The sequence below is a fragment of the Hyla sarda genome, chromosome 5 (assembly GCF_029499605.1).
Source record: "Hyla sarda isolate aHylSar1 chromosome 5, aHylSar1.hap1, whole genome shotgun sequence".
NCBI lineage: Eukaryota > Metazoa > Chordata > Amphibia > Anura > Hylidae > Hyla > Hyla sarda.
The window spans coordinates 170,157,834-170,170,396 of record NC_079193.1 but is presented as its reverse complement, the minus strand read 5'-3'; the positions used below and the strand labels follow the sequence as shown (position 1 = coordinate 170,170,396).

Genomic DNA, 12,563 nt, shown 5'->3' with positions numbered 1-12,563 from the left:
ACACCCACTCTTCCTCACAACGCTTCACTCACCCCGGATTTTGATCCGATTTTAACTACATTTCTAATGAAATCTGGCAAAAATCAAAAAAAGGAATAGATAGAAGCTGTAAAGCGTGCCAAGATGAACTTATGTACTAGGTCCTCTTACCAAAATTTTGGACTTGGCGGCAGAAGCATCTATTTCTAACAGACCCGTTGATATTGAAGTATTGAGAGGATGGGCTCAACGAGCCATATGTTTCTTTGGCAATGCCAATTCTGCCATTTCCACCGAGCGCAAACACGCTATTTTAATGAAAGTTGACCTCCAATTGACCAACATAGCCTCTAATGAGCCTGAGAACCCCACAGAGGGTATGTTATTGTTACGCCTAGCGCTCCGGGTCCCCGCTCCTCCCCGGAGCGCTCACGGCGTCTTTCTCCCTGCAGCGCCCCGGTCAGTCCCGCTGACCGGGAGCGCTGCACTGTTTTGGCCGTTGGGGATGCGATTCGCACAGCGGGACGCGCCCGCTCGCGAATCGCATCCCAGGTCACTTACCCGTCCCGGTCCCCTGCTGTCATGTGCTGGCGCGCGCGGCTCCGCTCTCTAGGGCGCGCGCGCGCCAGCTCTCTGAGACTTAAAGGGCCAGTGCACCAATGATTGGTGCCTGGCCCAATTAGCTTAATTGGCTCCCACCTGCTCCCTGCCTTTATCTAGTCTCCTCCCTTGCACTCCCTGGCCGGATCTTGTTGCCTTGTGCCAGTGAAAGCGTTTAGTGTTGTCCAAAGCCTGTGTACCTGAACTTCTGCTACCCATCCTGACTACGAACCTTGCCGCCTGCCCCCGACCTTCTGCTACGTCTGACCTTGCTTCTGCCTACTCCCTTGTACCGCGCCCATCTTCAGCAGCCAGAGAGGTGAGCCGTTGCTAGTGGATACGACCTGGTCACTACCGCCGCAGCAAGACCATCCCGCTTTGCGGCGGGCTCTGGTGAAAACCAGTAGTGGCTTAGAACCGGTCCACTAGCACGGTCCACGCCAATCCCTCTCTGGCACAGAGGATCCACTACCTGGAAGCCGAATCGTGACAGTAGATCCGGCCATGGATCCCGCTGAGGTGCCCCTGCCAAGTCTCGCTGACCTTACCACGGTGGTCGCTCAGCAATCGCAGCAGATTGCTCAACAAGGACAGCAGCTGTCGCAGTTGACCGCCACGTTACAGCAACTTCTGCCCCTGCTACAGCAGCAACCATCTCCTCCGCCAGCTCCTGCACCTCCTCCGCAGCGAGTGGCCGCTCCTAGCCTCCGCTTGTCCCTGCCGGACAAATTTGATGGGGACTCCAGACTCTGCCGTGGATTTTTGTCTCAGTGTTCCCTGCATATGGAGATGATGTCGGACTTGTTTCCTTCTGAACGGTCTAAGGTGGCGTTCGTAGTGAGCCTTCTTTCAGGAAAGGCCTTGTCTTGGGCCACACCGCTCTGGGACCGCAATGATCCTGCCACAGCCACAGTCCAGGCCTTCTTCACTGAACTCCGGAGTGTCTTCGAAGAGCCAGCCCGAGCTTCTTCTGCCGAGACTGCCCTGTTGAACCTGGTCCAGGGTAATTCTTCCGTTGGCGAGTATGCCGTACAATTCCGTACTCTTGCTTCAGAATTATCCTGGAATAACGAGGCTCTCTGCGCGACCTTTAAAAAAGGCCTATCCAGTCGCATCAAGGATGTGCTGGCCGCACGAGAGATTCCTGCCAATCTGCAAGAACTCATCCATCTAGCTACCCGCATTGACATGCGTTTTTCTGAGCGACACCAAGAGCTCCGCCAGGAAAAAGACTTAGATCTCTGGGCACCTCTCCCACAGTATCCGTTGCAATCTACGCCTGGGCCTCCCGCCGAGGAGGCCATGCAAGTGGATAAGTCTCGCCTGACCCAGGAAGAGAGGAATCGCCGCAGGGAAGAAAATCTCTGTCTTTACTGTGCCAGTACCGAGCATTTCTTGGTGGATTGCCCTATCCGTCCTCCACGCCTGGGAAACGCACGCACGCACCCAGCTCACGTGGGTGTGGCGTCTCTTGGTTCCATGTCTGCTCCTCCACGTCTCACGGTACCCGTGCGGATTTCTTCTTCAGCCTGCTCCTCCCTCTCAGCCGTGGCCTGCTTGGACTCCGGTGCCTCAGGAAATTTTATTTTGGAGTCGTTTGTTAATAAATTCAGCATCCCGGTGACCCGTCTCGTCAAGCCGCTCTACATTTCCGCGGTCAACGGAGCCAGATTGGACTGCACCGTGCGTTACCGCACAGAGCCCCTCCTCATGTCTATTGGACCCCACCTTGAGAGGATTGAATTCTTCATTCTCCCCAACTGTACCTCTGAGGTTCTCCTCGGTCTGCCTTGGCTCCGGCTTCATTCCCCCACCATTGATTGGACCACCGGGGAGATCAGGAACTGGGACTCTGCCTGCCACAGGAAGTGCCTCTCCCCCCCTCCCAGTCCCATCAGGCAAGCCTCTGTGCCTTCCCATGGCCCCCGTCCTGGTGTCACACTGCCCCGTGCCAGGCCTCGCCCTCTGCCCTCCCTCCCCATTCCCACTCCTGCTGTACTGCCTGCCGTTGAGGAAACCCTCCATTCTTTCCCGGTGTCCTCATCCCAGGGGAGGCAGTTACCGGACAAAGAGAAGGGGAGACCTAAGGGGGGGGGTACTGTTACGCCTAGCGCTCCGGGTCCCCGCTCCTCCCCGGAGCGCTCACGGCGTCTTTCTCCCTGCAGCGCCCCGGTCAGTCCCGCTGACCGGGAGCGCTGCACTGTTTTGGCCGTTGGGGATGCGATTCGCACAGCGGGACGCGCCCGCTCGCGAATCGCATCCCAGGTCACTTACCCGTCCCGGTCCCCTGCTGTCATGTGCTGGCGCGCGCGGCTCCGCTCTCTAGGGCGCGCGCGCGCCAGCTCTCTGAGACTTAAAGGGCCAGTGCACCAATGATTGGTGCCTGGCCCAATTAGCTTAATTGGCTCCCACCTGCTCCCTGCCTTTATCTAGTCTCCTCCCTTGCACTCCCTGGCCGGATCTTGTTGCCTTGTGCCAGTGAAAGCGTTTAGTGTTGTCCAAAGCCTGTGTACCTGAACTTCTGCTACCCATCCTGACTACGAACCTTGCCGCCTGCCCCCGACCTTCTGCTACGTCTGACCTTGCTTCTGCCTACTCCCTTGTACCGCGCCCATCTTCAGCAGCCAGAGAGGTGAGCCGTTGCTAGTGGATACGACCTGGTCACTACCGCCGCAGCAAGACCATCCCGCTTTGCGGCGGGCTCTGGTGAAAACCAGTAGTGGCTTAGAACCGGTCCACTAGCACGGTCCACGCCAATCCCTCTCTGGCACAGAGGATCCACTACCTGGAAGCCGAATCGTGACAGTTATTCGAGCAAGTCTTTATTCAAGAAATGGGGAAGTACTTAGGCCTCTCCTCTTTCCTCTCAAAAGTCCAGACCTCTCTTAGAAAAGTTTTCCCTCAAAAGGTTTTTGGAAGGTTTTCGGGAGGACGGAGCCGTTTTCCCGGCCGGGCCCATTCTTACAGACAGCAATACAGAGGCTCTTATCAATCAGGACATTCCTCATATCCAGGAACTTCCACTGCCACCCAACCTTTATTCCCTTACTGAGGAATATCCTGGCATTCCAGAGGACTCCCTCGTACCAGACCAACTTCAGGTAACACATTTAGCCCCTTCCCAAATGTATCCATTAAGCGGAAGACTAATACATTTTTCCATAACCTGGAGAATGATTACTTCCAAATCATGGATCCTAAATACCATTCTAGGTTATCAAATAGAATTCGGGTCTCAACCAATTCAGCTTGTCCTCCCTCCTCCCATACATTTTTCTCAAACAGACAGAGATCTAATGGATTCAGAAATACAAGATTTTATTACAAAATAGCCTATTATCCCTGTAACCTCCAATTGTCCAGGCTTCAAAAGCAATATTTTTATAGTAAAAAAAGAAGGATGGAGGCCACAGGCCTGTTATCAACCTCAGATTCTTCAACAATTTTGAGGTTTACTGCCACTTCAAAATGAAAAGCATTCATCTTCTTCGAGATATACTTTTGAAAATCGATTGGTTGATAAAAATCGACCTGAAGGATGCCTACTGAACCAGTTCATCCTTCTTCCCAACCATTCATTCAATTCATTTGGAATGAACAAAAATGACAATTCAATTGCCTGCCATTCGGCCTATCTTCGGCCCCTTGGTGCTTTACCAAACTTCTAAAGCCAGTGCTAGCCTCTCTCAGAAGTCGAGGTGTACGCCTAATCATCTACCTTGATGATATTCTCATTATGACCCAATCCAAAGATTTAATTCTTCTTCACATGAATTGGACTCTCTCTCTTTTGACCGACCTAGGTTTCCTCATCAACTTAAAAAAATCTGTACTTATTCCTTCTCAGGAACTAGAATTCCTAGGTTTCTTGATCAACACCCAATCAATCACTTTAAAGGGGTATTCCAGGCCAAAACATTTTTTTATATATCAACTGGCTCCGGAAAGTTAAACAGATTTGTAAATTACTTCTATTAAAAAATCTTAATCCTTCCAATAGTTATTAGCTTCTGAAATTTTCTGTCTAACTGCTCAATGATGATGTCACGTCCCAGGAGCTGTGCATGATGGGAGAATATCCCCATAGGAACTGCACAGCTCCCGGGACGTGAGTCATCAGAGAGCAGTTAGACAGAAAACAACAACTCAACTTCAGAAGCTAATAACTATAGGAAGGGTTAAGATTTTTTAATAGAAGTAATTTACAAATCTGTTTAACTTTCCGGAGCCAGTTGATATATAAAAAAAAAGTTTTGGCCCGGAATACCCCTTTAACCTTGCACCTATTATGTGACTTTTTTTATCTCCTGTACATGGCTCTAATACACCTTTCTACCCTCTTATTTGTTCCCTTCCCCGCACGCTGTCTTTAACCCCTTAAGGACTCAGCCCATTTTGGCCTTAAGGACTCAGACAATTTAATTTTTATGTTTTCATTTTTTCCTCCTCGCCTTCTAAAAATCATAACTCTTTTATATTTTCATACACAGACTAGTATGAGGGCTTGTTTTTTGCGCGACCAGTTGTCCTTTGTAATGACATCACTCATTATATCATAAAATGTATGGCGCAACCAAAAAACACTATTTTTGTGGGGAAATTAAAACGAAAAACGCAATTTTGCTAATTTTGGAAGGTTTTGTTTTCACGCCGTACAATTTATGGTAAAAATGACATGTGTTCTTTATTCTGAGGGTCAATACGATTAAAATGATACCCATTATTATATACTTTTATATTATTGTTGCGCTTAAAAAAAATCACAAACTTTTTAACCAAATTAGTACGTTTATAATCCCTTTATTTTGATGACCTCTAACTTTTTTATTTTTCCGTATAAGTGGCGGTATGGGGGCTCATTTTTTGCGCCATGATCTGTACTTTTTTTTTATACCACATTTGCAATTAAAAAACTTAATATATTTTTTATAATTTTTTTTTTATAAAATGTATTAAAAAAGTAGGAATTTTGGACTTTTTTTTATTTTTTTTCGTTCACGCTGTTCACTGCACGGGATCATTAACATTTTATTTTAATAGTTCGGGCATTTACGCACGCGGCGATACCAAATATGTCTATAAAAAATGTTTTTTACGCTTTTTGGGGGTAAAATAGGAAAAAACGGACGTTTTACTTTTTTATTGGGGGAGGGGATTTTTCACTTTTTTTTTACTTTTAATTTTACATTTTTTTAATTTTTTTTTTACACTTGAATAGTCCCCATAGGGGACTATTCATAGCAATACCATGATTGCTAATACTGATCTGTTCTATGTATAGGACATAGAACAGATCAGTATTATCGGTCATCTCCTGCTCTGGTCTGCTCGATCACAGACCAGAGCAGGAGACGCCGGGAGCCGCACGGAGGAAGGAGAGGGGACCTCCGTGCGGCGTTATGAATGATCGGATCCCCGCAGCAGCGCTGCGGGCGATCCGATCGTTCATTTAAATCGCGAACTGCCGCAGATGCCGGGATCTGTATTGATCCCGGCACCTGAGGGGTTAATGGCGGACGCCCGCGAGATCGCGGGCGTCGGCCATTGCCGGCGGGTCCCTGGCTGCTATCAGCAGCCGGGATCAGCCGCGCATGACACGGGCATCGCTCCGATGCCCGCGGTTATGCTTAGGACGTAAATGTACGTCCTGGTGCGTTAAGTACCACCTCACCAGGACGTACATTTACGTCCTGCGTCCTTAAGGGGTTAAACTACAGGTCCCAGCATTCTTTGCTGCTGCTCTGTGCTCACTTCCTCCTAACTGCCGTTTTCTGCCCCAGTTCCTTGGCCCCAACACTCGGAATGTTACTAGGCAAGCCATAGTTTTTGTCATTTTATAAGCCACTTCTCTAAAAATAAACCCTCTCAAAAAGATTTTAAGGGTATCACATACTAAGCAACCATTCCCATCCTGCTTTCCCCTGTTGTACTATATAGCAATGATTCACAAAATGGGTGACTCCATCTGTGTCAAAGTCCATCTGTGCATGCGTGGGGCTGAAGTTTTAAAGTTTTTCAACAGCTGAAGGCACCCTTTTTTGGGAAACACTGTAACATAATATAAAAAATGTACTATGTATCATTATATATGCTATATAAAAATATGGTAAAAATTTACTTACCAAAATTTTTTCTTTCCATGAGTCCCGAGGTGGCACACAAAGGGTTTATATCTCTCTTTTCTCCTACTGGACAGAAGAATATTATCATAATGGGATTAATTAACTACCAATAAAGTAATCAACCAATCCAGGCACCTGCCCAGTAACCTGATATCCTATTAAAAAAAAACACAGACAGAGAAGACACGTGTAGTATTCAGCAAAAGAAAAGTTAATAGGGAGAAAGGGAGAATATCTGTGCCGCCTCGGGACTCATGGAAAGAAAACATTTTGGTAAGTAAATTTTAACCTTCCATATCGTCCCTCGGCGGCACACAAAGGGATATACAAAGCAGTAAATCAAAGGGGGGGGGAGGGTAAAGAGGTTACTATTTCCAGCACTTGTCTGCTGAAAGACGCTTCCCTGCCAGCTGCGAGATTCAACTTGTAGTGGTTAATGAAAGTGTCTGGAGATGACCAAGTTGCTGCTCGACATATTTGGTCAAGAGATACCTGGGCTAGGTTCGCCCAGGATGTAGACATCGCCCGGGTGGAGTGAGCACGGACACCAATAGGAGCTTCTGCACCTCGTAGAGAATAACAGAGCCAGATTAGATCCTTAATCCATCTTGCCAATGAAGACTTGGAAGCTGGTTTGCCCTTATTTGGACCCAGGAATTGCAGAAAAAGGGTTTCTGAGCTTCTGAAATCCTGGGTTCTATTAAGATAGCATAGAACCGACCTTTTCACGTCCAATGTGTGAAGAGAGGATTGAACTTCATCCTCAGGGTTAGGATAGAAGTCAGGAAGGAAAATTTCTTGAGCAAGGTTGGAGACCGTGCATACTTTAGGTCTGAATGCAGGATTTAGCCGTAAAATTAAACAATCATCATGAACCTTTATGTATGGAGGAAGTATGGATAAAGCTTGAAGCTCGGCGACCCTCTTAGCTGAGGAAATGGCCAACAAAAACCGGGTTTTCCAGGAGACAAACTTGATGTCTGCATCTGCCAGAGGTTCAAAAGGATGACTGGTCAGTGATTGAAGGACTGATGGTAAGTCCCAGGAGGGAACTGGAGGTGCCACTGAAGGTCTGAGATTGGAGACCGCCTTGAAAAATCTAGAAACCAGGGCATTATTTGAGAAAGAACCTTGAAAAAAGTTGTTAATTGCCAAAAAATGTACCCGTAAAGTATTTGGCTTGAGGCCTTTATTGAAACCGTCCTTCAAAAAATCCAACACATGAGATAAGGAAGGGGAATCAACATGATAAGTCAGACACCAAGAAATCATAACTCTGGAGTAGACCTTGAGGGTGGACAGTTTTCTAGAGGCTGCAAGGAGAGATATCACATCTTCAGAGAAGCCTTGCGCGCTAAGTCTCAACCTTTCAGTAGCCAAGCTGTCAGCTTCAGCTTGTGAAGAGCTGGATGGCAGAGGTCTTCCTGCAATAGCAAGTCTGGAATGAGGGGAAGCTCCCAAAGACAGCCTTTCGAAAGTTTCCACGCGAACTGGAACCAAGCCCTCCTGGGCCAGAATGGAAGGATTGCTAGGACTACCGCATGTTCTTCCTTGATCTTTGTCAGCATTCTGGGAATATGGGGGGCTGGAGGAAATGCATACAGGAACCTGTTGTTTCACGGAAAGGAGAGACCATCCAGCTGGTCGGGGTGGTCTCTGCTATAGATGGAGCAGAATGACTGAATCTTCCTGTTGGCTCGAGTGGCCATAACGTCCATCTCTGGCTGGCCGAATTTCTAAACTAGCTGACGAAAAATTCTGGAATTGAGACTCCACTCTGGAGGGAGGAATTTCTTCCTGCTCAGGAAGTCCGTCTGAGAGTTCAGAGAGACCCTAATGTGGACTGCATGAAGGTACGCCAGATGATCCTCTGCCCAGATCATGAGAGGGCGACACTTCTCCATCATTTGAGGTGACCTTGTTCCGCCCTGTTTGTTGAGGTAAAAAAATGACGGCAAATTGTCTGACTGCACCAAGACCCGGTGGCCCTGTAACAGAGAAGAGAAATGAATTAAGGCGAGACGTATTGCTCTAAGCTCTTTACGATTGGAAGACAGAGCCGCCTCTGACTTACTCCAAGAGCCTTGAACCCAATCGAACCCAAGATGTGCTCCCCAACCGCTGGCAGAGGCATCTGTGGTAAGAAGAACCTGAGGAACTGCTCGTAAAGATCTGCCCACTTCGATCTTATCGGGACGCAACCACCAGGCTAGATCCTGTACCGTAGGACTAGAAAGCGACATAAGCCTGTCTAGGCCCCAGGTTCTCCTGTTCCACTGGTTCAAAATGTCAAGCTGGAGGGGCCTCATGTGCGCCCTCCCCCATGGCACTGCATCTAGAGCAGACGTGATTAAGCCTAATACGCTCATAGCAGAACGGACCGACAACTATGTGCAATTTAACAGACAGTTTACCTGTGACTTGAGCTTGAGGAGTCTGCCTTCTGACAGAAACAGCCTCATGTCCGTCGAGTTGATCCTGAAGCCCAGAAACCTCCCTACCGAGGTCGGAGTCAGCTGAGATTTCTGAAAGTTGATGATGAAGCCATGATCCTGAAGAACTGCAATGGTGAGATACAGGTGATTGACCAGAGTTTCCTCGGAGTGGGCTAGAATTAGCCAATAGTCCAGGTAGGGGATAAGATTCACTCCTTGGAGACGAAGATGTGCGGCCAGAACAACAGCAACTTTGGTGAAAACACGTGGCGCTGATGACAGGCTGAAGGGAAGGCAGGACTTGATGGTTGTCGATTACTGCCAATCTGAGAAATCTCCTGTGAGACTTCAAAATTGGGACATGAAGGTAAGCATCTTTCATGTCAATGGTTGCCATAAGATCTCCTTCCTCGATGAGCGCTAGTACAGATCTTATGGTTTCCATCTTGAGCCGTCTTTTGACAATGTAGGAAGGTGAGGTCTATGACAAGTCTACAGGATCCTCCTTTCTTGGGGACTGCGAAGACCCTGGAGTACACGCCAAAACCTTTCTGATGGTATGGGACAGGTTCTAATGCTCTTTTTTGAAGAAACTCCGCTATCAAAGGAAGGGTATGTTGATTGATTCTGTTGATAAAGAATTTGTTTGGAGGGTTTTTTAAAAATTCTATTGCGTAACCCCTGGACACTACTGAGTTTACTCACGAGTCTGAGGATGTTAGACACCATAGAGAGGCAAAATGGGAGAGCCTGGCGCCAACGCAGGGTAACCAGGAGCTGGCGTCAAAAACCCTTGTTCTTTCCCCCCCCCCCCCTTTGGGAGATTTCTTCTTATAAGAAGAAGACTGCTGACGATTTTGATGTCTTTGTCTACCCCTTTGGGCAACAAACCTCCTATGAAGAGGGGAGTAACGAAACTGTCTCCTCCTATTACGGTTAGAGGGCTTATTAGGTGGGGAGGAAAAAAATACCCCTTTCTTACTGCTCATGCCTTCAAGGATAGGATTTAGCTGGGGCCCAAAAAGTTCACTACCCTCGAAGGGTAAAAAGCAAAAATAGTTCTTGGCAGGGACGTCCCCTGACCATTCTTTCAGCCAGAGAGACCTTCTATCTGCAGTAGAACTAGCCGTATAACATCCAGAGGGAAGTCTGCAAAAAAAATCGGCAGCTAACTTCATTTTGGGTAAATCCTGTATATTTTCTCTCTGGAAATACCATCTCGCAAGTCTCTAGTAAGCTGAGACAGCCATATACACAAAGCACGACCCACAGATGTAGAGGCTAGGGATGCCTTGCAGGCTGAAGCAGCTGAGGAATAAATCCTCTTGAGAGATCCCTCCGCTCTCCTATGCATATGGTCTTTTAGTAAGGAGGATTCATCAGAGGGAAACATAGACTTTTTAGATAATCTAGCCACAGCTAAATCAATCTTAGGGAGAGACTCCCAAGACTCCGTGATTTTAGAAATCCATTTTATATGTCACCTTAAATCTGGATCCCAAATCGGATTTCTTTTCAGGCTTATGCAATTCGACTTTAATCAAGGGATCCAACAACGGTTGACCTGAAAAAACAGAAGCACTGGCCTGTGGAAAATAAAAAAGAGGTTCTTTTTTAGGTAAATTCTCATCAGAAGGTGCACCTTCAACAGTCTTTTTTTACAGCTTTCATTAAAGAATTAATTTTCTCTTTCTCAAAGAGGTAATAATCCTCCGGAGTGCCAACCTCTGCTAGTTCCTGAGAAGAGGATGACTTCAATTCACCATCAGATTCAGAAGAAGACTGGGACGAGGATACAGGTGACAAAGGGGCTTTTGCTGCGGTTTTGGAGGATTTAGAAGTTTTGTGACTAGAGATGTCAGACAAAACGGATTGTAGACTAGATCTAAACGATCCAAAAAGTTGTTTAGCTTCAGATTGGAAGGCACTGGAGGCTGGAGCATACTCAGAACAAGCTGAACATAGGTCAGGAGAGTACTCATCTGGTAATGGTTGGCTGCACTGAATGCACATCCTGTGATGCTCCTTTCTTCTCCTTTTCTTAGAGGAATGGGATTCCTGAGGCCTATCCATCCTGAAATTTCATAAACAGCTATATCAAGAAGCGATTTATGACATTATAATATAGACACACAGGGGAGAAGAAGCATTAAGGGATGGGCAAACCCATAACATAATGAACAGGCTAAGTTAGCCTAACAGTAGCCATAAACCTAACAATTTTCCTAGGGAATAGGCTAACCCACTCCATAGGACATACCTGTATGCTGCAGAGTCGCGCACTTGGTAGAGGCTGGACCGATAACTGGAACAGCTCTGCTTAAATAAGCGAAATCCCGGCCCTACCGGAAATGGAAACTGTCCGAAAACATAAAGGGATAACATCCCTTCACATGAAGGGCCCGGGAGGTCCGCAGCGCTAGGCTCCGGAAGCGCGTCATAAGCGGCGCATGCTCACTGCAAACAGAGAGCGCTAGCAGCCAGCCGGAAGTCGCGGCGCGCCGGAGACTCCGTGGACTGGAGGCCGAGGCAGGGAAGCGAACCGCAAGGTAAAACGCTACCACAGGGGTCCCGATACAGAAAGACTCTCCCAGGCAGCATTCCCCCAAGGCCCCGCTATCCCTCACATGCGATCCCCAGAACTCTGAGGAAGAAGCATGGGCCGCAGTTTGCGCTGGAGGCCTGAGACACTCAGGCAGAGCCAGCGGAGAAATTTAACCCGATGAAGGGTTGTACCTAAAAAATAAAAGTATAATGTCCATAGGACAGAAGAAAAAAAACACGTGTCTTCTCTGTGTTTTTTTTTTTTATAGGATATCAGGTTGCTGAGCAGGTGCCTGGATTGGTTGATTACTTTATTGGTAGTTAATTAATCCCATTATGATAATATGCTTCTGTCCAGTAGGAGAAATGAGAGATATTAACCCTTTGTGTGCCGCCGAGGGACGATATGGAAACCATATTTTAGTATTGCTATAGTGTATTTACATATATATGTAAATATGTATATATATATATATATATATATATATATATATGTATATATACACAGTGGGGCAAAAAAGTCATTAGTCAGCCACCAATTGTGCAAGTTCTCCCACTTAAAAAGAGAGAGGCCTGTAAATTTCATCATAGGTATACCTCAACTATGAGAGATAGAATGAAAAAAAAAATCCATAAAATCACATTGTAAATTCGATTCGTCACGAACTTCTCGGCTCGGCAAATGATAACTTATCCTGCGTAAATTAGTTCAGCCTTCAGGTGCTCCGGTGGGCTGGAAAAGGTGGATACATTCCTAGGAAAGAGTCTCCTAGGACTGTATCCACCTTTTCCAGCCCACCGGAGCACCTGAAAGCTGAACTAATTTATGCAGGAAAAGTCATCAACTGCGGAGCCGAGAAGTTTGTGACGAATCGAATTTACT

The 12,563-nt window shown here is 47.1% G+C and overlaps 1 protein-coding gene across 1 annotated transcript in view; it reads right to left on the bottom strand.

Annotated features, from left to right (window-relative positions):
• CFAP90 (cilia and flagella associated protein 90) overlaps nucleotides 1–12,563 on the bottom strand; it is a 69,944-nt gene that overhangs the window by 41,897 nt on the left and 15,484 nt on the right. Inside the window, exon 2 of the mRNA XM_056520732.1 lies at nucleotides 6,702–6,767. Coding sequence (XP_056376707.1) covers nucleotides 6,702–6,720 — 19 coding nt within the window. The 5' untranslated portion in view covers nucleotides 6,721–6,767. The remainder of the gene's footprint in view (nucleotides 1–6,701; nucleotides 6,768–12,563) is intronic.